Source organism: Hippocampus zosterae, chromosome 14 (assembly GCF_025434085.1).
Source record: "Hippocampus zosterae strain Florida chromosome 14, ASM2543408v3, whole genome shotgun sequence".
Classification (NCBI taxonomy): domain Eukaryota; kingdom Metazoa; phylum Chordata; class Actinopteri; order Syngnathiformes; family Syngnathidae; genus Hippocampus; species Hippocampus zosterae.
Window position 1 is genome coordinate 7450883 of NC_067464.1, and position 23102 is coordinate 7473984.

The 23102-nt window shown below is 43.8% G+C and overlaps 1 protein-coding gene and 1 long non-coding RNA gene across 2 annotated transcripts in view; one reads left to right on the forward strand and one right to left on the reverse strand.

The window, feature by feature from the left end:
* The window catches only part of LOC127614978 (uncharacterized), a 289388-nt gene that overhangs the window by 63098 nt on the left and 203188 nt on the right, over window positions 1–23102 (forward strand). The gene's annotated exons all lie outside the window — the stretch shown is intronic.
* Window positions 1–23102, reverse strand: part of arid1b (AT rich interactive domain 1B (SWI1-like)) — a 156856-nt gene that overhangs the window by 34471 nt on the left and 99283 nt on the right. Inside the window, exons 5-6 of the mRNA XM_052086448.1 lie at window positions 14046–14325; window positions 2234–2320 (exon numbers count right to left, since the gene is read on the reverse strand). Of these exons, the coding sequence (XP_051942408.1) occupies window positions 2234–2320; window positions 14046–14325 (367 nt within the window). The remainder of the gene's footprint in view (window positions 1–2233; window positions 2321–14045; window positions 14326–23102) is intronic.

The window sequence follows — 23102 nt, forward strand, 5'->3', positions numbered from 1 at the left end:
ACCATTCAAATTGACATTTGGAGCAATCCTCGTCTGGGATCCACACTCTCAAGCCACTATGTTCTTTTTTTTTAAAACCCACATAAAGGTTTTCCCGATCCACGACAAATGGGGAAAGGTTTGCCGAATGGCCCTTGAAAGAGGATAAAGTGTGTGTGTGTGTGTGTCTGCGTGTCAAACTAGGTGGAAACGGATTAGTACGCTTGAATGTAAATGTTGATAAGCATCAATATTGTTGCAAGAGCATCCAGGAGCGACTCCTTGGGCGAGTTTGGGGATATGCTGGAGGTGAAAGTGCAAGGAACAACAGTCGGTCGGTGTGCTCCCCACACAAGAGGAAGTGCAACGATTTTTTTTTTTCATCAAACATTTCATTGCTTATTATTGCGGTTCAACTGCACATTTTTATTCAGAATAAAATAACATAGGCTGTTCGAGTATTTTCGAAATTATGTCCAATTTTCCACAGATTAGCATCTAGGCTATTACATAAAACGCAGTGAATGCGGCAAAATATTTAAAAAGTTCTACACCGCCGTAAACTACAACCACAGTGACGGTGGCAGCTGAAACTTTACACCATTTTCTTTGGAAAGGCAGAATGTCTTGGATTACATTAGACTGTGCCGCGTGTGTACCTAACGCATTGGCCGGCGAGTGAGTCTGCTCGCTTGTATGCCCGTAATTGCGCCTCTGACTGTATGGGGGCAGATAACAGACAACGCAAGCAATAAATGCTGCATGTGTATGGGAGAGAGAGAGACGGAGGCCACAACAGTTGGAGAAAAAAAAAGTGTGTGTGGGAGGGAAAGAGCAGTGATTGGGGCCCGAAAGTGCTTAGGCTGCGAGTGTTGGGTTTAAGGAGCGAGGACATTATTGTAATGTTTTGCTTCCATTAGGATGAGAGGATGTTGGGAGAGGAGATGTGGAGGAGGAAAAAAAAAAAAGAGCGTGTAATACCGCACTTTAAATTGCCTGGAAAATAGATGGAGGAGAAGAACAATGTGTCGAAAGCGCTAAAAGCAAATAACACATTCAAGGATTTCTGTCTTTCTGCTCGGTTCACTCCCCCGGTATACACACACACGTACACACAAAGCTCCCCCTCTTCCTGGCAGAGTGAACAAAGGAGGCAGCCGGCAAAGCATACATGGGAAAAAGTGGGAAGGGACGTTCAGCATATTTATCGAAATGAAGAGATGAGTGAGGCTCTTAAGGGAGGCAAGCACTTGAGCAAAGTGGGTGTATTTGGGTGGGGGAGTTGTGTGTGTGCGAGGGGGGCATAATTCTTGCTCGAGAAAATTGCACAAAAAAAATCTCACTTTTAACCAGCGTTGTATTTTCGGTAGACGACGATAGTGAGAGTTTAGAGGCATTAGAAAGCAGCATTAAATCTCCAACTGGATTTGGAAATAACCTTCCACAGGAGCCTCCCTCATCGGCTCCCCCTGTCTGTCTGACTGATGATGACACGTGTGTAGGAACGGTTGTTCGTTTCTATATGTGCCCTGTGACTGGTTGGCGACCAGTTCAGAGTGTCGTAAGCCCAGCAACCCACTGTGACACCGTTCAGGATAAGCAATGTTGACAATGAATGGATATTGTCTTGTTTCAATAAAATGCTACATGCACAGACATTGTGTGTATTGCGACAATTAGGAAATAGAAATATGAACTGATGAGCGGTCATTAAAATGATCTCTTAACATATCCACAATTCCGGCACTGACTGCCAACTCATATGAACCGTCTCATGTCAGGATTCCCAAATAACGTATTTTCCGCAATACAAGACGCACATAAAAAGCATTCCATTTTCTCAAAAGACGGTAGTGTGACTTATAATCCGATGCACCTTCTATATGGATCAATATTCTTATTTCTTGGATTTATAATGCGCCTTATAATGCGGTGCACCTTATATAGGAAAACAGTTTTGAAATAGGCCATTCATTGAAGATGCGTCTTATACTCCGAAGTGCCTTATAGTATGGAAAATATGGTATATAGATATATGGAATGTACAGTATAATCATATTGACCGTGATGCATAATGATACAGTAGCATTAAATTTGCTCTGACTAATGTCACGCGCACATGAAAGTAATAGCACCGACCGCATATTTTACGATTGACTTCACAATCTCCGCGAAGGCCAATCAGAGACATTGGGCGGGCCGGATGTGGCCTCCAGCCTGCACTTTGCTCAAGTTTAGTATAGTGTGTACATACCGCGCTCTTGAGCCATAGGTGAGCGAGTGACCGGTGGGAGGGATCCATCCGATCCATTCCCAGAGCTCTGTGGGTTTGAGGTGGGGCCTTCAAGAAGACAAAAGTCAGAATATGAACATGCAGAAATCCAACTGTGTATTGTATAGGTTGCCAAATGAATCCTACTATCCTATCCTTGCCAAAAGACAAGAGCCATCAGGTTTTGCGTATTAACTATCAATTATCTGACAAATGCACTTCCAGAGGACATGCTGAGTCTTTTGACCCTGCGCCAGCTCTTTGTGTGAGCATGGAAACATGGGAACCATCCCCTGTAGGAAACCGGAGCCATTTGAGGATCATCGATTCGGTGCTCGTGCATGTCTTTGGACTGCGCAAGTTCCATTGAAATCCAATAAGAAGTTGGGAGTCTGATTAGGACAATGGCAGACGAGGAGCACAGTGGATTGATTTGGCTTACAGGAAGGAGAGAGAGAGCAGCAAATTTAACCTTTTATCTTTGAATTTGGGCCTTGAAACAGCCCCCCCCCACCCCACCCCCGCCTCTCCAAACTAGCTACTGATGATGTGCATAATTCACTGTTTAAATCCCAGTGCCGTGCAGCGTTACAAAAACGTAAGGCTGGTACTATGTAGATTTTAGATAGGTTTGTTTGCTTAATCATTTTATTATTATTATTATTATTTTTTTTTTTTACAGTGCGCATGTGTGTGTGCATGAGTTGGTTGTAGCTGCCAAAAGAAGTGGTAATACATGACTGGAGGTGGCACGCTCCCCACATCAACAAACCCAATTAAAGTCAACATAATTGCTTCGCATAAAACTGCACAAACAACATTTCATTCCACTCGGCCGCCTACAGTCACAAGCACTCACACACACACACACGCGTGAAAGTCATAAAAGTAATTGCAACAACACATGTAAATAAACACTCGCAAGTACACAAGGAAACAAGTAAGGGCACAAAGACATTGGGTAAGGGCCAAAAATGGATCTCTCATCCACACACAGGCGCAGGCGAAACCCTGCTTCACACATGGGTGGATCCGGCGGCACTGCTTCAAAGAGAGAATATTCGATGAGTTAGTCTGTCAACATGTGGCAGGAGGGAAGGGAAAACATCCGCGCGCGATCGTTGAAGCGGCCATCGGATAACGGCGGAAGCGTTACCGACGTGCCTCTACGTGTAGAGGATGACAACAGCTGCAGCATCGCAGGAACATGATCACATCTCACATTGCAATTATTATATATATATTTTTTACTTTATTTGGGAATTACCGTAAAACGAATGACAGATTTAAAAAGCAACGCACCGTATTTGTTCTTGTGGCCTTATATCACTTAGCGCATGCACAGAGGAATTCACGCGGGTCAGCGCTAATACGTTCTTTGTGTGTTTCGTGAAAGACACTTGGAAACATAATAATAAAGCCATCACAATAAAAGGAGACAAAGTCATTGAAAATCCGTTCCAAATGTCATCACTCCAGCAGATTAAAATCTGACTAGATGGAAAAGATTGTTCCTGTTCATATCTGCTTTGCGAAAGGAAACCAGCGTACCCGGAGAAAACCTACGCAGGCACCGGGAGAACATGCTAACTCCACACAGGAAGGCCAGAGCCAGAATCCAACCCTGGACCTCTGCACTGTGAGTCGGACGCACTAACCAGTCGACCGCCGTGCCGTCTGCCGAGAAACTTATTTCATTCTAAATTATGCTTCAAATTTAAGCTTGCGAGTGTTTGTTGAACCATTTTGTGTTGTTGACCTCCATCAGACACAAATGATTCCACGCAAAACGCCAGTTTGTTTGTAGCTAAGCCGGAAATTGTTTGCACACAAAATAACTGGTACCGGCAGCTATTTGTCTCTGCTGAGTCAACTATAGCACAGGTTTAGCTTGGCAGATAAGGTAGACGTTTACTGCAAAACAATGACCTGCTGATATCAGTGTGTGTGTGTGTGTGTGTGTTGCATGATGATGCATGCTAGGCGTCAGCTTTGCTGTCAGACCCCGTTTGCCTGGATGGCAGACTGATGGTGGCAGCAGATTGTGTCGCGCGCCGCTATGCACTGTGCACTACACGCCGATGCGACGTCTCGGTCCCGAGATGAGACAAGAAATAACAACCAACGAGGCTTTTGCGTATACGTGAGAGCGATTAAGGGAGATGACAAAACAGAAAAATGGAAACTAATCCGAAACACAAAAGTCTCATTGACGAAGAGAACATCGTAAACAGATAAGAGAGGAGTAGCGGAAGTTTGATAAAGCTTCAGGCTCTCCCTGTCTGAGTCGAGTTAAGCTTCCAGCACTTCGTAATTATTTCACTACCAATTAGTGTCCAAACAAAGCCTATCTCTCCCCGACAACCTCCTCTCCCCCTGTCCTCCCTCCTCTCCTCATTCGAAATGCCATTAAATAATTATGCTTAAATAAAACAAACAGGCTCCACAGTGAGTCCTGGCACACTTAATCTGTACCATTAATAATTCATACACTGAATCTCTGACACGCAGTTCTTCACCATGTGCTGCTGGGAGAGAGAGAGGAAGAGCTAAATGTCAGCAGTATATCATTTCCTGTATACAAACTCCAAAAAATAAATAAAATAAAATCATAATAATAATCATTTGTATGGAAATGTTTCTGCCATGCGGGGTCGTCTTCCGAGCTTTGCATAGGAGTGTGTGCGTGTGATTTAAAAAGCTTGTGTTCATCCAATTGTAGGAGACTCACCGCGCATATTTTTACCTGACTTGCATATCTATGCACACTCTTGAGAATATATTCTAACCACGCATGTTTGCATGCAAATACTGTACACTCGAATCAATCTCACAGCCCATGTGTCTTTGCTTGAATGCATTTGTGGACACCGGTGTGTAGATGACACGCGCAGATCTCCGCTGCGCATGCGTAAGAATCGAGTTGGAAAACAAGAGAGGCTACAGAGCTGTATGCCTAAGCTTGCAGGCATTGTTTAAAAGGCTTGAAGACACAAAACCACACGTGTGCAATTTTCTCACCACACTCGGATTTTATTTTTATTTTTTTTAAACCGAGAAACGTTTCCGCATTTTAATATTATTGTGTCCTGTCACATGGGCGATTGATTCGCCGAATGTTACGCTGCCTGGGATCACTTCACCACAGGTCACGGGAGCAAAACAGCACCATTGTTCAGCCTATTGGTGTTTTCTGGCAGTGTTGGGCTGTGCAAATGACAACAAATGTCCTACGTGTGGCTAACACGGCGTTGCGCGCACGTCCCTGTCGCTGCACACATTGAGCAAAGTGTCAATACAAACGTTCATCTTAAAACGTGGTAGCAGTGACGGTGGTCCGTGTAAGAAAAAAAAAACAAGTTACCAAACAGTCCAAACCACAACTTTGTACGCTGCTTCAAAATAGAGGTATAGCAGTGGTGGGCAAACGACGGCCCACGGGCCAAATCCAGCCCGCTGGTCTTTTTAATCCGGCCCGCCGAAGGTTGGTCCTCAGTTAAGATTCGTTGTGAATGATTGCATTCATTTCAATTGGACTTGTAATGATAGGCATTTCACCGCCAGGTGGCGCATTGACTTGAAGTTGCAGAACACAGGGAGGGTGGGGGGGGGGTCTTTTCGACCTCTGTATCGCTCTACTTCTACTGGTCTGATCACAACCCATCTGCAGCAATGCACAGGCTAAAATAGGTCATCAACAACACTTGTCATTTAAAAAAGTATATTAATACAGAACTATCATGCTTTTGTTCTGTTGATGTTTGATATGGACTGTCAACATCTGTCAAATTTTAAAAGTCAATGCGGCCCCCGAGCCAAAAAGTTTGCCCACCCCTGAGCTAGAGGAAAAGTTGATAGCCAAAGAAAGTCCCTCACTCATAACGCAATCCATCTTTAGTTATAAACCGCTTTCACGTGACAATATTTGATCACACCGTCTTTGCCAAGGAAATGACAACAACACATGTTAATGTTAGCGAACCGATACCGAAAAGTTCTCCTCTGTTGTGGTTTCGTAGCATGTTTCGTTGTGAATGATGAGGTCAGTAGTGCTGAGTAAAGTCAAATCAGAGCCGTGCGTGCAGTGATAAAATGGCAAGAGTGTGTCAAAATCAACACGACTGCGTATAAATGCAAATTGGAATATCGGGGCAATTTGAGTAACTAGGTGGTGGTCTTTTGACTTGACAAAAAGGTAATTTAAAAACAACAATACACAATCATTTTGTTAATAGTTCCCCACCCGTTAAAATGATGACACAATAAAACAAAGACACACAGTTCCAAAAACATCACTGACAAGCTGTCCAGGGGCGTTAGAATATTGTCTTATCATTTCAGAGGGTGTGTAGACTTTTTATACCCACTGTATTTAGACAACCCACATGCTTAAATTATTCACATTTATAATCCCAGACAGGTTCTGTTTGTTCACCAGCAGTTTTTTTTGGGTCTGCTCGCTACAATGTACAGTATTTACGATTGTCAAATTTTATTCAACACAGTGACTTCAAAATAATGTGTGTACAAATTTCGAACTATTTTTCCTTTGAACTTTCACCATGTTAAAGTGTGACAGTCAATAAGACGATAACAAAAGCAGGATTATTTTTTTTTAATTCCACTGAGAAGTTAAATAGCAGTCATTTAATTAGCAATAAAAGACACTGAGTGAACATGCACCCAACACACACACACACACTTTTCGTACGCTGAGGCAACAGGGCCAAAAGTAAAGGAAGTTCATTGCATTTATTTTGGGAAGATAATGCTCCTCGGTAAAAACCCAAAACACATTTGAAATTCCTCTTCCGCAAGTACTGTCAAGGCAACCCAGAGTCTTCTTTTGAAGAGAGGGGATGTAGTCTTTGAAGCTTTTTTTTTCCCCATCAGGATTTTCAAACGCAAAAGCTTGTTAAGTTCAAAGCTGAGGGGAGGGCTTGTGGCCATATTTCTGTTTTGTTTCAGGGCTCGGCTAATATTAATCTTCAGAGTAACTGCATGAGTGCGTATGTGCTTACAAATGAGTGCATGTGACACGGTGTGTGCCGTCGTGCCAATGAAGAAAAGTCCAATATCAATCAATGACCAGACCACTTGTTGTATGCAGTACATGCATGTCTGTGTGCAGATAAAAAGTTCTTTGAATGTACTTAATCGGATCAAACAAGAGGAACAATTGTATTACAAGAGTGCGCTTTCGAGTGTAAGGCGCAGTTTCAATGAATGGCCTATTTTAAAACTGTTCTCATGTATAGGGCGCACCGCTTATAAGGCGCATAGAATAGACGCTAAAATGCAGACTGCGGTTGCGTTATTCATCCACTAGATGGAGCCATTGATGTATTTAGAGCCTTCACATACACTGCAGCTATACTGAACATTTAAAATGCCACATCCAAGAAATCTGAAGATTGATCTACGTGTGTATATATAAGGTGCATCGGATTATACGGCACACTGCCGACTTTTGAGTACGTCGATTGCTTTTAGGTCAGCCTTATAGTGCGGAAAATACGGTAATTCTACCACACAGCTGGATTGGTTGCCCGTGCGAATGTTCCTCATGTTGGCGGTGATGGACCGTGCCCTGTTGAAGCAGCAAGGGACATTTTTCCAAAAGTGAGGACACGACAGTGAACTCAAGAGAGAAAGGGCTGCTTCAGTACTGTCTCTTAAATGCAACCCTTAGGCTGTAAATGTACACACACCTTCCCCAGCCAACACACCCACAACAAGGTAATATCTCCTTCTTGACTTTATAGTCGAGAGCAAAATAAACAAGAGGCTCCAGTAATGGGGGTTTAGCTCTCAATGGGTGTAAGCCAATGCCTCTCCAAGCCAGGGGCTGATGCCAGTTTAACTAGCCCCTGCAGGGGACGAGTGCAGGCCTGCAGTGGCTCACAAAACAAGCGCTCTCACTCTCCAGAGATCCTCATTACTTTCAGCGCTGAGTAGCAAGTGCAAGTAAAACAAAAGTGCAGCTTAAGCTAAAAATGCAGCGGGAAGGATAGAGAGGAGGGAGAGAGAAGTAGATGTTGGGGAGAGCGTGCAATTGAACAATGCTCCAATTTGAATATTTCACTTGGATGAAGTCAGAATTTCTCATAATGGAAAACACAGGCTTCTTAAAACACCCCCCCCCCAAAAAGAAAACAAAAAAACGTTTGTTTTGTTTGCACTGTGCAATTTATTTTTTTTAATAGAGTGGAGAACATTTGTCTGTTTTTATGTCAAAGAGGCAGAGAGGTGGGAGAAGGGGAAGAGTGGGAGAGTGAGAGGTTTAATGTGCGGATGGGAATGGGAGGAAGAAGATAAAACAGAAGGACAGAAGAGGGAAAAGAGAGCTGCAGGAGCAGTATGGAGGAATACAGGAAGGAGGGGAAACGCAGGCAAGAACCGGGGATGGAAAAAGGGGTCTGGTTCCTCTGTGGGAGGCCTGCACCACAGCGATGCTCCCAGTGAATACAAACACTGAGGGGAGGGGGGGTGAATATGAGGGAAACTGAGACATGAGAGAGACCAGAAGAGAGAGCGTGCATGTTGAAAGTTAATATGAGGCCGAGAGAGGGACAGGGAGTGCCACAGGCGTGTTCCCATGCAGGCTCTTTCGGATTGGTGCGACCAAAGGGGGAAGAAAAAAAAAATCTGTTCTGCAATGTATCAAAATTCAACCCCCTACTCTCTCCTACAGCATTCTTGTAATAACTTGCCCCCCTAACGGAGGAAAAATAAGTTGGAATGAGCATTCCCGTGGCGTGTTTTCCACTCTGATATTTTGTAGCTTGCAAATGAGTTTCTTTCTGTGATCAGGGAAGTCATTTACCGACAGCATTATCATCAATGGCTACCTTAGGGCATGCGGCTCTCATTTGTGCTGAATCCCGTCGGCGTCTGTGCTTGACCTTTGACGTAAGCGCGGAAAATGCACCGCAAAGATTTCTTTTTATCCGCGGCACATGATCACAGTTTGGAATACGAATGTATTTTCTTGCCCGCATTACAAGCAAAACACAGGCTACGCTGCAAACGACGGCGATGGAATGGAAAACAAGTCGGACCTTTGAGATTACCGACCGGACCGGCCCAGCCTTGTTCACTCAGTGCCATGTGTCCGCTTACATACCTCCATTCTCATCCCACTGATCGGTGTTTCGGGGAGTTTGTGGAAATACCGAACATTGATCTGGAGGAGCAGGAGTTCACTTCTACCGACCTTCTACGAAATGTCGCTACAAAGCTGGAAACATTAAAATGTCTTGATTTGATGAAGAATTAAAATTCAGGGTGAGTAAGTAACTCTGGGTTTCACCCTAACTCTGTACCTTGGTTAATTAATGTATTCAGATGAGTCTCATGAAGCTTTTTGGACGTTTCGTGGAAGTCCGACTATCCATCCAACAATGTCATAAAATCTTCTTTTACTGTCTTAGGCGGAGAAGACTCTGAGCATTGTCAACGTGATTTTTAAAAATTAGCCAATATGTGGTGGCCTGACATCTGTGCAGGCAGAGCAGGCTCCGTTCCCACTTGACGATGCTTGTCTCTTTTGAAATGGGCCCTTTCATTGAGCGACCAGTCCAAGGAGTAATCCGTGTTTTGTCAAAAGTTAGCCGGCATTGGTTCCAACTCGCCTATGCCCCGAATGAGGACAAGCATTACAGAAAATGGATGGATGGATGTTTTAATTGTGGCAATGTAAGTGCTGAGACAGGCTCGTGACCTGGAAACAGACTAATAAGAGGAAGACATATATCTGGCAACGGCTTTAAATTGTAACAATAAATATTTACAGTAATTTCTGGATTATAAATCCATTTTTTTTCTTTAATACTTTAACCGGGGGTCCCATTTATATACATTGCTCTGGAGCGATTTATGTGTGAACATTACAATATCATTTCACATGTTATTTTCCCATTAAACCGCAAGAGGGCGCTCTAGGCCTATGTTGATAAGTCGACGATGAGTCTGACGTAAGCGACGCAGAAAAGGAAGCGACGTATCTTCTCCCTCAGAGTTGACGGAGTTGTTTAAAAATGACCCAGAGGGTGAAGATTTCATTGGATTTAGCGATTTGGAGTGACACTGATGGTTTGGGAAACTTGTTATATACTAGCTAGCTATCTGAAGAAATCTTAACATGTTACGTAAACATACCAGGCACGTTCACAGTTCGTTATTTATGCGTCATGTAACTCTGTTATATCATACATTTATTCAGCCCTGTTGTTCTCTATTTTATTTTTAGTTTAAATTGCCTTTCGAGAAAGATGACGCGTCTGTTCTTGGTGTTGGATTTGATCAAATAAATGAAAAAGAAAATGGCCGGCACTGAATGAGTTTAAACAACTTTAACTGGAGGCTTTGACTCTTGTGACTCCTTTCAAGCATCCCGACTTTACTGCTTTGCTCCACTTCCCATTTATCTGGATGAGAGAGAGATGTCTTCTCGCCTTCTCACCAATGTTTCATGAAAGGGAAAAATGACTTAAATGACACGAGTCATAGTGAAGAAGGCCTTTTGCGTCTGCCGGAGAAATCGAGCCTGTTTTTGCACATGGATATGAGGAGGAGATTGGAGGCTGAGCAATGTGATTTCTGCTCGACTGTCACAAATCTAGCGCAACAGGAAAATCAATTTGGCCCGGTGTGTGCCTTTTGGGCTCCAGGAGAGCAAGGCGAGGGCTGGATAATGTTCCAGCGTATTGGATTTTCTTCATGGAGAGACTGGTAAAGATGTGAGAATTACAGGCATGCCTTGATAGATTTGTGTAAGTGCGCGGGCATATGATAGCCTGGCAATATGTCAGTCTCCCACATGCTCACCTCTGACTGCGTCTCTATCGCAGTCACATCCCAGCAAGCAAGCATTTCTAAGTGATTTGTATGTGCAACCATGTGTGCCGCTACGTATGCCCTGCCGAGCTGCTGTGTTATTTTTCAAATATATTGTGCAGAGGTGTTTGACAGCCAGGTGAAAGGATGACATGATGAAATTGCTCTCTGACCGCTGCCACGGCGGCGCGCGTCGTCCTGTGAGAGCTCAGCCGTGTGACGTGTCACGTCAGTGCGCTGAGAGAGAGATGACAACAGCACACCGCTGCTTAAATGCGAGGGGAGACGTAACATGGCATCCATGAGTGATTAAAAAAAAATAAGTTACGCTTTCATTTTGGAAGATATACAGAGATGATGCCAGCCTTTCTTGTAAATAGCCAGTCATGCTGTACTTTGTGGCTGATGCTGTATGAAGCAACAATCAACCTCACATCTATCCCAGAACAGAAATTGACTTTAGATTTTAAGCCATATTGATGCAGCGTTTTAAAGGATTTGGGATTGTACGAGGCCTCACCCGTTCTTTAATAAAGTGGGACTCTAAAGTTGCTGGTTGACCGCCTTTTACTTGCCTTTTTAAACTTTCTAGATATTACTTTGAAAGGGAGAGATGCCCACAAATAATTGACACCCCACAAAAAGGTTTGTAGTTGCCAGCAGATATCAAAAGATGGTGGAAAAAAAAAATTAGATTAGAAAAGGCTGTGGACTGACTAATTGAAGCTCCTGCCCTCAGTTCAACATAGTTGCTTAGGAACAAAGCAATACTTTTGTATTTGACACAAAAACAGGAAAACAGTCGAGTTTTCTCTAAGCATCTAAGCTTTCATACACTTCCACTCTTCTGGGAAGACTTTCCAAGATTCTAGAATGGTGTCTGTGGCATTTTCTTAAAAAAAAAATCACTGTTTATTATCCAAAAACAAACACATTTCTGTCGACAACTCAAAAAACATGAGTTGCCACTCTCTGTTTATCCAGCAAGCGTCGGTGTAATGAACAAAAACAAGCGATAACATGACTTGTTGGCATTTAAAGCACAGTCACAATGGAGTCTAATCAGACAAAAAACTAAATCATCAGCGTAAATTCATTTGAAAGCCACAATCCGTCATCACAGAGCCAGCGCCGCCACTCGTATGGCAGTAACATTAATAAAGCACAGTGAAACGGAGCCACAAGATCGGTTGTTATGAGTTTTTCACAACCGAAGCTCAGACAGTAATGCAGCTGAAAACAATTTGTTTTACTCACTAATTAAGTCGCTTATTAATGTTTTGTTGATTTAGTGGACACTGTTGTTCATAAAACTGAATAATGAAGAGGGAGTTATGCATGCGCTTATTACGGTGTTGCTCTGCCTCCTCTTTCTCTCGCTTTGTTGCACCAACTCCAACAAGCGCATTAATGAAAGTGTCTTAACTTGTGATGAAGAGTTAGAGTGTGGAGGCTTTAGTAATCAGAAACGTGGTAACCACATTCGTTCTCCCGTGTGTCTCTCCCGGGCTGGCTGAACATTGATCTCATTCAAAGAGAGTGTTGGAAAACCGCTAAGACGCGCCAAATGTGACGCACGGCTCCACACTTTATCACTATTTATTTGGCACGGGGGAAAAAAAAACATCTTATGACTCATGTCTCAGCAATCAGTTTCACTCCCCATCTTTGCCACCTTACTCGGGATTCTCACACGTCCCAGTTTTCATTAGCGTCAATCACTCTTGCAAGGAGGAGGAGGCCTGACATCAGCATCTCGCTCAAGACATTTTGCCCCGCCTCATCACATTGAATGACAGCTCTGAGGCACGCTGATATGTCGCTCAGCTGCTCGGTGGGGCAGAGAGGTGGCCGGATGATGAGGGAGGCCAGGCTGGGATGGCGTGCACGGGTGCACACACACACCCATCTCAAATTCACCCTCATTGTGATGAAGCCAAGCCTTTATATACGCTAGCTGATCACACCCTCTGCTGAGGCTTAAAGACAGACATGCATGGTCTAACAATCATTTACTGAGAAAACGGTTCTATATTTTATTACTACAATGAAATCATTTATATATCAGTGTATTTAAAAAATATTATCCATCAAAGATCATTTGAACTCTTTCAGGGAGAGCGGTGATTACAGCGTACAGCTAATCATGTTATGAGGTTAGAGCAGTGGTCCGTAACCCCAGGGCCGCGGACCGGTAGCGGTCCGTTGGTCATTTGGTGCTGGACTGCACAGAAAGAATAAAAAACTTACATTACTTACATTTTATTTATTTTGGAATCGGAAAGATGTTTTATTTTGAAAAATGACTGGATTCTCTGTTACATCCGTCTACAGTACGTCGCTCTCGACGCGCTTCTCCGTCACCGCTAAAATGAAACCCAGGAGCTAGCAAAATGAGAAAAAAAACAAACGTCTTTGGAACGTTTCTTTGGGAAGAGGAAAAGACCCGGCAAGGAGACAGAAGAGGAGTCTACGACTTTCAAGAAAAAAAAAAAAGGCTACACTTAATAAGACACTATGAGGAATCCTACTTAAGATACGGATTTATCTCAACGGGAGATTCCCACGCACCAAGCCCACTCTGCATAATATTTCCATCTGCGGTGTATCTTATTTTGAAGGCACGTTTAAAGGTGACCATAGCGAACAGAGAGTGTTGCGGCCAGATAGGACGTAACTCGTGTCATGATTCGTGTTTACTGTTATGTTCCAAGAGTACCACAGTTTTCATGCAAGTCATATCATATTTGGTTGGATTTACCCGTCACACCTTAAAGGCCGCTCCCTGAAAATATTGTCTAACATTAAACTGAACCGTGAGGCAAAAAAGGTTGGGGATCGCTGAGTTAGAGGGTACATGAAAGGGTCTCCATTTTCTGTTGAGGGACTAAAATCTTTTCGCGTACATGTCAAGTTTGTAATGAACTGGACCGAAGTGTGAGTTCGGGAGCCCTACCAGGTGTGTTGGCGTCAGCAGTCGGGCCGCTGGCGGGAGATATGGGCCCGGAGCCTGAACGAGACTGTTGGGACTGAGTGGAGCCTGCAGGTGAGCCCACGGGGGAGGGTGAAGGTCCGCTCCTCTGGCTGTGAAGGTGTGGCGAGGCGTGGGGAGAGAAAGGTGACTGTCTCTGGGTGGTGGCGCCTGCTTGCTCTCCTTGGTTACTACTGCTGCTGACAGCTGATCCCAGACCAGCCTCTGTCCCCGTGGGGAGGTCATCTATGGAGCCAGACAGATCCTGGAAAAGAGGACAAAAACATTAACTGTAGGTGAAGCAACCATGAGGAAAATAAAAATACATGGCCGTAAATGGCCACAACATCGCCCGATTGATAGACTTGGACTGGAATTTGCGCACGACAGCACATGAAGCATTTCCACCGGAAAGGTGAGGCGGTGAATGAGGCTTCAGTTTCTGCTGACTTCACGCGACGTGGACTTTTTAAAGATGAAAGAATATGTCCATCAGCCGACTCCGTGGTGTGTTTTTATTTTCTTTTTAACATGTTTACCGGTGGGCGGCCCGGTAGCCCAGTGGTTAGCACGTCCGCTTCACAGTGCAGAGGTACCGGGTTCGATTCCAGCTCCGGCCTCCCTGTGTGGAGTTTGCATGTTCTCCCCGGGCCTGCGTGGGTTTTCTCCGGGTGCTCCGGTTTCCTCCCACATTCCAAAAACATGTGTGGCAGGCTGATTGAACACTCTAAATTGTCCCTAGGTGTGAGTGTGAGTGCGAATGGTTGTTCGTTTCTGTGTGCCCTGCGATTGGCTGGCAACCGATTCAGGGTGTCCCCCGCCTACTGCCCGAAGACAGCTGAGATAGGCTCCAGCACCCCCCGCGACCCTAGTGAGGATCAAGCGGCTCGGAAGATGAATGAATGAATGAATGAATGTTTACCGGTGAATCGACAGTACAAAGGACATGGAAGGTTCATACAGTCGTTGAGTTTCAACTGCAGCAACAATGAATCGGTGACGGCTGAACAGCAGACGAGGAGCAGCTTCCCGTTGCTAGCATCACAAAGCTACAGCTTCTCGCTGTCCCTCTGTCGCTACTCAGCACTCGTCAAGCGAGGGCGGGGATGATGTTGGCCGTACCCTCACAAAGCTGTGCTCACACGGGAACATTTAACTTCATCTCGCAGTTAGTTGTCAGCTACTATATATGTTTGTCATCATTATTTTATTACTGGTTGTCTCTTATATCTACGTAATCTCAATGCTGCGCAATATGCACCACACAGTGACAACAAAGGTGTTCTGTGCTACTTTTTTTACTCTTTGGAGGCAGCACTTTGTTACTGTTGTGGTTCTTTATGTGCTCCATCAAAAAAAAAAAAAAAAGGAGTTGCCCAAATCTCCCCAAAATTAATACATGCAATAAAATCAACAGTTTTCTATATTTGGACTTGTATCCACCTTAATTGCTGAAGCATCATTCATGTTTTTTTTTTTTTTTTGGCATACAAGTTAACTCTTCCGTCGGGTATAAAAGCTTGAAAAAGATAAAAAGCCTACAAAACGTCAAAATGTAACATTTCAAAACATAACATGTAAAAAAAAACATGCTTACAGAATACAGTATAAAGATGCTAAAAATGAAATAATTGAAACTTATTTTATTATATCGGGAAAATAGAGAACGCACCGTGTTAGTGTGGGCGCGCACAGGTGTGTGTATTTGTTCAAAGTCGTGCCTTTATCTCGATCCAGGGATTCCCCATCAATACTGCTGAAGGAACACGAAGTTTAAGCGTGTGCAAGGTGAGAGGCAACAGAAAAGCGAGAATGTGAATGAAGCCTGGATGAGATGAGATTTGACGGCTGGCCCCGAAACACACACTCTATCATTCACACACACTTACACACATTTGAAACACACACACATTTTCCGACTGCCAGCTGAGCCTGAGCTATATCTCGAAAATGAGGAGGAAATCACCTGTGAGTGACCCCCGGTTTGCTGGTGAGTACTCGCTGAGGGAGGAAGCGGAAGAGTCGCGGGTGGATGCCAGCTGATGCGACCCGCTACACAAACAAGCTCGGTGACCCTTCTGTCGGATCCCATCAGAGATGCGTGCCCACTAAGGTGACACCGGCCAACATCGGTTTGTCATTCCGTTTTCTCAAAATCATAGTTTCCCCTTCTCTCTATCCTCCTTGCTACGGTTGCGTGCTTACTGTACATATACATAAACATGCTGTACAATCGAACAACTCGAACCCTTTCATGCACCCTGTAACCTGCTAACATGATAAGCTGTCCACTATAATAGCCTCTATCCCCGAAAGGGATAAGCAACAAGAATTGCAACTTTCTTTTTTATCGTATCACATTTTTTTTTACTCCATGTACAGACACTTTTTAAGCAGCAATGGTTGTTTTAAAGTGCTCTATGAATAACGTAGAGAAACAGCTCCGCCTCTCACAAAATGGGGGGAAAAAAGGCCTCGATCACGATTGCGATCGAGGCTCAATTTAGACCATGACACAACATCATGTGACAAAACAACCTTGCCCTAAGTGGGTAATTGTTAATATTTTATAAAACAGAAAGAGAAGTTGGGGAGAAGAGAGCATTTATACACGAGGACAGAGGGAGATGTGAAAATTTGCTGCTATTGTAACTGTTCATTCATAAAAATTATCCTTGAAAAAAAAATAAAAGGCTCCGGCCTCCCTGTGTGGGTTTTCTCCGGGTACTCTGGTTTCCTCCCACATTCCAAAGACATGCACGGCAGGCTGCTGAATGAACAAATTATTCATTCATTCATCTTCCGAGCCGCTTGATCCTCACCAGGGTCGCGGGGGGTGCTGGAGCCTATCCCAGCTGTCTTCGGGCAGTAGGCGGGGGACACCCTGAATCAGTTGCCAGCCAATCGTAGGGCACACAGAAACGAACAACCGCACTCACACTCACACCTAGGGACAATTTAGAGTGTTCAATCAGCCTGCCACGCATGTTTTTGGAATGTGGGAGGAAACCGGAGCACCCGGAGAAAACCCACGCCGGCCCGGGGAGAACATGCAAACTCCACACAGGGAGGCCGGAGCTGGAATTGAACCCGGTATCTCTGCACTGTGAAGCCGACGTGCTAACCACTGGGCTACCGGGCCGCCCATGAACAAATTAATAAATAAATAAACATCGTATGTGTTTTAAAAAAAACTTTTTTTTTTTAAAGTTTACCCAACAGTAACAATCAGTTGTGAGAGGTTTCCAACTCCCTTGAATTAAAGTGAGACCTCCGTTAAGTGCATTGGCTATGATTCAACACGAGGATTTTTTTTGTGTATTCGTCTAGCCGTGTCGTTTCGGTTTTAACCGAAGTGCCTGTTGGTCGGTGTCTGCTTGTTGTCGTGAATGTCATGTCAACAGCGAAACACAAAGCTTTTGTTTCCCATCATGCCACTCCGATACGTAGTCCGGCAGCCACTAGTCTGGCATCATCTAACCTTGCTCTACTGAACATGTGGGGCGCCCGCTCACTTATCTTCCTGCCTCACCCTCGTTAACTCTTCCCGTTAGAGCCAATCAGGTCACCTTGTAGTCCGGCGGAGCGAGCGGCCTCCGAAACGGACCGGAAGGTAGTTTTCCAATGAGCAGTATGCTGCTCTACACAACACAGGTTACCATGACAACCAGCGTGTCCATGGTGATGGCTTTTCTAAAGACAGTAACCACGAGCTAGCGTGATGAGCAGCTAGGTTGTTAACCCATGGGCTCATTATGTGAATGGATGGGAATAATTGCATTTTGCCTAATTGGGTGCTGTTGCCAGCTTTTTTCACTGGCAGTTTAGAGGTGGTAAAATGCGTATCAGTAATTTGTTTAGTGTCTCGTTTGGATTAAACACACACTTGAGCACAGCTGTGCGGCCCAAGACCAAAAAAGTAGCAGCACTAATACAATGAAAGGTTGGTAAACCTTAACACCCTTGGACTATATAAATGCCCATTTCAAATGCGCCCGTTGTAATAGTGAAACACCACCATTAAAATAAAAAATAAAAAAATGACGACGCTTCTTTAGTTTAATATCTTTTCCCACCCACACTCTTCCTGTACTTTACATTTAATCCATGCCACGGGCCACAGAGTTTTGTGTCTACTGCCGGCGAGCCAGCCAGCTAACCATCCAAACAGACATGTGCTTGCAGCATCCAAACGCCCCACAATCGGCAGCCGCGATCCAAAGTGGCCCAAATCCAATTTGTTTGGCTCTCGGCTGCAAATTGCTCTGTGTATTGAGTCTCCAAATAGCTGTCAACCTCTCCTGCTTGGCGTCCTGTACCGCTTAATTCACTCCTGGAGCATGTAATTGTCATAATAAGAAAAATATTGAGGTGATAATAAGTTACTTTGAGATGGCCACCGCCCACTCATATCCACACACACACACACCCACAAAGTGTGTACATAATGACCCGAGACTTCAATCGGCACATTTCACACAACATTGGAGAGGCAGTTGCTCGTGACCCTTCACCTTGCTGGCATTGGCACCTATCTACAATGCCTTTATGTATGTGTGTGTGTGTGTGTGTGTGTGTGTGAGACAGACACACAATGTGGCTGAGCTGTCACAGTGAGACATGCCTGGCTACTGATGCAGCCAAGGGGGACAGATGAGACTTGAGTGTGTGTGTGTGTTCATGTCTGTTCATGTGTGTGTGTGTGTGTGTGTGTGCGCATGCGTGCAAGTACCAGTGTGTGGAGGGCGATTGATGACAGATCTCTGTGCCAAGCAGTTGAGGATTTCGGTGCGTATCGCACAATCTATTTATGTTTTGAGGTGCCAAAGACAGATGCACAGTATTTGTCCAGAAGAATTTTGACCAAGACGGCGGAAAAGGATAGGGCCCCTGCCGACCTTTTGGAACGCGAGAGTTACTTCTTGCGTACAGATTCATGCGAAGGGCTACCTGTTTGACACACAATTTATGAAATAGGTTTTCCCAGATTATTTTTTGAAATTATCAATTCTACATCATTCCCAGAAAATTATGTCCCATCATTAGCAAGCTATTATTTATAGGACAGGCCTTCAGGCTATTCGTGTGGTCCTTGGGGGGCCCACGGGCACCATGTTGGAGACCACTGCAATAGAGTATGATTTGTGAAGATAAACGTAAAAGCAGAAAGCGAAGGTGGCTGCTGTGAATGCCTGGTCAAAAAGTCGCCAGTGATGAGGAATATGAGATCCGTGGGCTTGAAGCAATCATCGATGGCAAATAATTTCCATCCAAATATGAAATGCTATAATTATCATTCTATTCGTTATTAAAAGTCGATGCCATTCTTAAGCCATTTTTTTTCAAACCTTCAAAGGTGACTTCAGTCGCACCACGATTAATCGATCGCAAATCAATTGGAGTAGAAAAATGAAATCATAACATACGGCAACATTGTCCAAATACGTGCCCATAAATATGTACGCAAAAGACACCGTGCGTTGCCTTCCACCGCAGCGATGGAAGAGAACTTTTCCAGAGTTTCTATTATTACTGATTTCTTTTTATGCATCCATAGGACCTGTTTTGTCTGGATCAAAAGTAAAAAGCACATTACAGTGTTACATATACACTGTGGTACTCAATATACGTACAAAAATAAGACCTCTGTGTACAGAGGTGAGCTTTATTCGTTGTTTCCATTCTCTGGGTAAATATGATGATGTGAACTGTAATTAAGTCCACTAGCTATGGTTGGTAGGCCTGAGGGACAACTCTGCTCATTGCAGCAATGCACACATTTGTCGGCTCCGGACGCCGCGCTTTCCATCTTTACGGTGCTGTGGAGACTGAGGGGAAAGGCTATTACATAAAGATGTTTATTCATCCTTCCCCCCCACAACTGTCGTCTGAGGCAAAATCCAAATAAAAGGCCATGCAAATGAATCCGAATGGACTTCTTAATGTGTGTGTGTGTGTGTGTGTATAAGGAGGTTTTTAATGCAACACCCCTGTAGAGCAGCAACTGAACTCGCCTTCACTAAGTGCTATTAAGTTGAAAAACAGAGGGAAAAAAAGGAACTGGATGGCATTTTAACACCACTTTCACATTATCTACAAATTTATGTTTGAATGCCATTCAGCTGTTTTGTTGTGAAACAATTGGAGGTGATACGGGTAACTACTGATGTTTATTAAACTTGTTCAAAAAAAAAGTGTGTGCGTGCGTGTGTTTGAGAATTTACAGCACAGTGCTACGATGCTTACGGATGTATTTTTCATCTCATATAGGGATATAAAAAGTCGACACGTCTTTGTTCAGATGCCAAATTTGTTTGTGAGATAAGAAAAGAGACCAAAGATCTCCTGCACACCTCAACTCAAACAAAAACAAAAAGAGACACACCAACAGGATTTGTTTCACATTGTTGGCTCATTCACCGCCATTGACGGTTATAGACGTCAAGAGGGCAGGCAGTATGAAGTTAGGTTTTTTTTTTAAGTAAAAAAACGTGAACTTTTGTTTTGCATTCTGGCTCACAAAACCCAAACGATTTCTTCACAATAGCACAGCATCTGCAGGAGAAAAGCAAACATCAACTAAAATGTCAAGAAATGCTGTTGGGGGGCGGAGGTCAAACATTTGTTTAGGCTCAGGATTTGGACAGACTGAGATAATCTGTTTATAATGGTAACAGTAACTTCTTGGCATGAGACGTTAATGTTTGCAGTAAGATAGCGTGCTAGCGGAGTGATAAGTCTCGAGCCACTTAAGCCTCTTGTCAAGTGTGTTACAGGGTGGGCTACTTTGAAAGGCACATGTGTGGGGCCTCGAAACTGCAAAGACAGTCAAATCTGGTGTTGCTTAACACCACACCAAAGAGATTAGTTCTTCGGATTCTTCCGGATTAAATGCCGAGCAGCTCGTAGCAGCCTTTTTTTTTTTTTTTTAGCCAATGGACCACGCCAAACCAACCAACCTCTCCCTCTCCCATCATAGGGCATGCGGTATGTTCAGCTTGGATGTGATCATTTAACGACAAGTTAAATAATTTTCTGAATAATGCCTTCTCGTTCGTCAAAAATCCTTCACACTTGCATTTTATCCGGCGATGATGTTGTTGATTTGCGGCACTGCAGCATATAGCAGCATCCAGCCACCCACTCCGTGCCTCCCCCACCCACCGGAGAGAACTCCACAAACGATGCAAACATCTAATGTGTGAGATGGAGATGGAAGGAAAGGAGAACAATATAAAGAGCCCAAATTTCTCATTTCTAATTCAGCTGCTCGTTTAACTTAACCTCTCTCTTCTCGGCAATTAACGCACACGCCACATCCTTCACGCCGCGTACAGCCGAGGCTAAATAATGCAAAGGGGCATCCAGCGCCCGCATCCTTTATCATCCCAAATGACACTCATTTGCATATCTCCCCAGTCAATTAGAGTGCAGCGGAATAATCAGGCCATAATTGGGTGAGAGTGTCGGTAATCACCGACCCTGGCGCACCGACAGGGCCGTTTGGAGGAGCAAGGGGGGGGAGGTTGGATGCTTTGGATGCGTGTGTGTGTGTGTGTGTGTGTGTGTGTGTGAGTGAGTGTGACAGTCCATCTGACTGCAATCTTAACTTCAAACTAATACATTGAAACACGCAAGCTAAATTCTCCTCCCTTCTTATGTACACTCTCGTCCTCCTTTGTACCATCTCTTGGATTTCCCTACAAGCAATCCGAATCTTTGGAAAAGTCAAGAGTGTCACCGTTCACTGTGTATATTCATGTCGCTCTCCATTTCAATTAAAAAAAGCGTTCATGCATGAAAAATGACATTCACTTCAATTTTGCGGTTGAAATTGTCCTCAAAAGTTGAAGATTGCCGGAAGTAATGAAAAAAAAAAGTATTTCATAATGGCATCATCACATTTGCACAGTTCTCAAACTCTTTGCTTCAGGAAAAAAAAAATCTTAAATAATTTTGAGAATTTTTTTTTTTCTGTAGACATTTATTTGTGTATAATACACAGTGGGGCATGCACACAGCATGGCGTTGAATTCCTGCAAGTGCAGAAATAGCTAAACACTACCTGTCAAACACCTGGATTAAAAAAAAAAATTGTATCAATTACATTAGGTAGGACATCCGGTGTTTAAAAAAAAATAAAAAAGTGCCAAACTAAAATGCGACCGAATGCACAGAAAATGCAATTTACAAGAAACCGGGGAAGGTTTAGCACAAAAACTTCTCCACTTGGGCAGCCGTTGTTGTTGACTCTTGTCATCCACTCGTTGCCTAAAAGTCCCAATTGCCTCTTACAGAAAATGCTTTGAATGTCTAAAGCCATATAAACCATGACTCTTAAATACACAACAAAGCGGAAAGTTAGTCACAGCCCAGGAACACAAAGAAAGGCTGCAGACACACTAGGGGCAAAATTCCCCCATCGGTCCCTTTTAGAAGCAGACAATCAAAGTCATTTCATGAGAAGTTTTGCGGGCAGCTTTGAAGCACAGTTCCTGCATAGCCTTTGGATTTCCTCCTCAAAGGAGAATGACCGTTTTTTTATTTTGTGAGACAACATTTGCTTTAATACACTCTAAGTTCCTGTTCCTCAGAGGCTTTGGTGGCATCCTCTGAACAAGGCGAATAAAAGGATGAACTGACAAAGGGAAAGCAAGAGAGAGAGAGAGGGATGATGTCGAGAGTCAGGTACGCTGGAGGTGTATTCAAGTGCGAACAAGAACAGGAAGAAAAAAAACACGACAAGGCTAGTTCCCATCTGCCATCCTTTTGTGTTCTAACGGCTGCTTTTCGTTTACTCAAAGCTATTCAATGCCCACGATAACACATGCCAACCTCTTCTCCGAAGTGGCTATTTTTCAGTCTCCAAGGGAGCCTAGTGGTGGCAAGGCAGCCAAGGATAACCAAGGAGGTGAAAGTATTGATTTAAAGTATAAACAGGATATAAATATATATTTTTTTTACATTTTAAGAGCAGAAACTCAGGATAAGACGTTTGCACTTCATATCAGCTACGATTTATCTTCGATCAAATTGAAAACA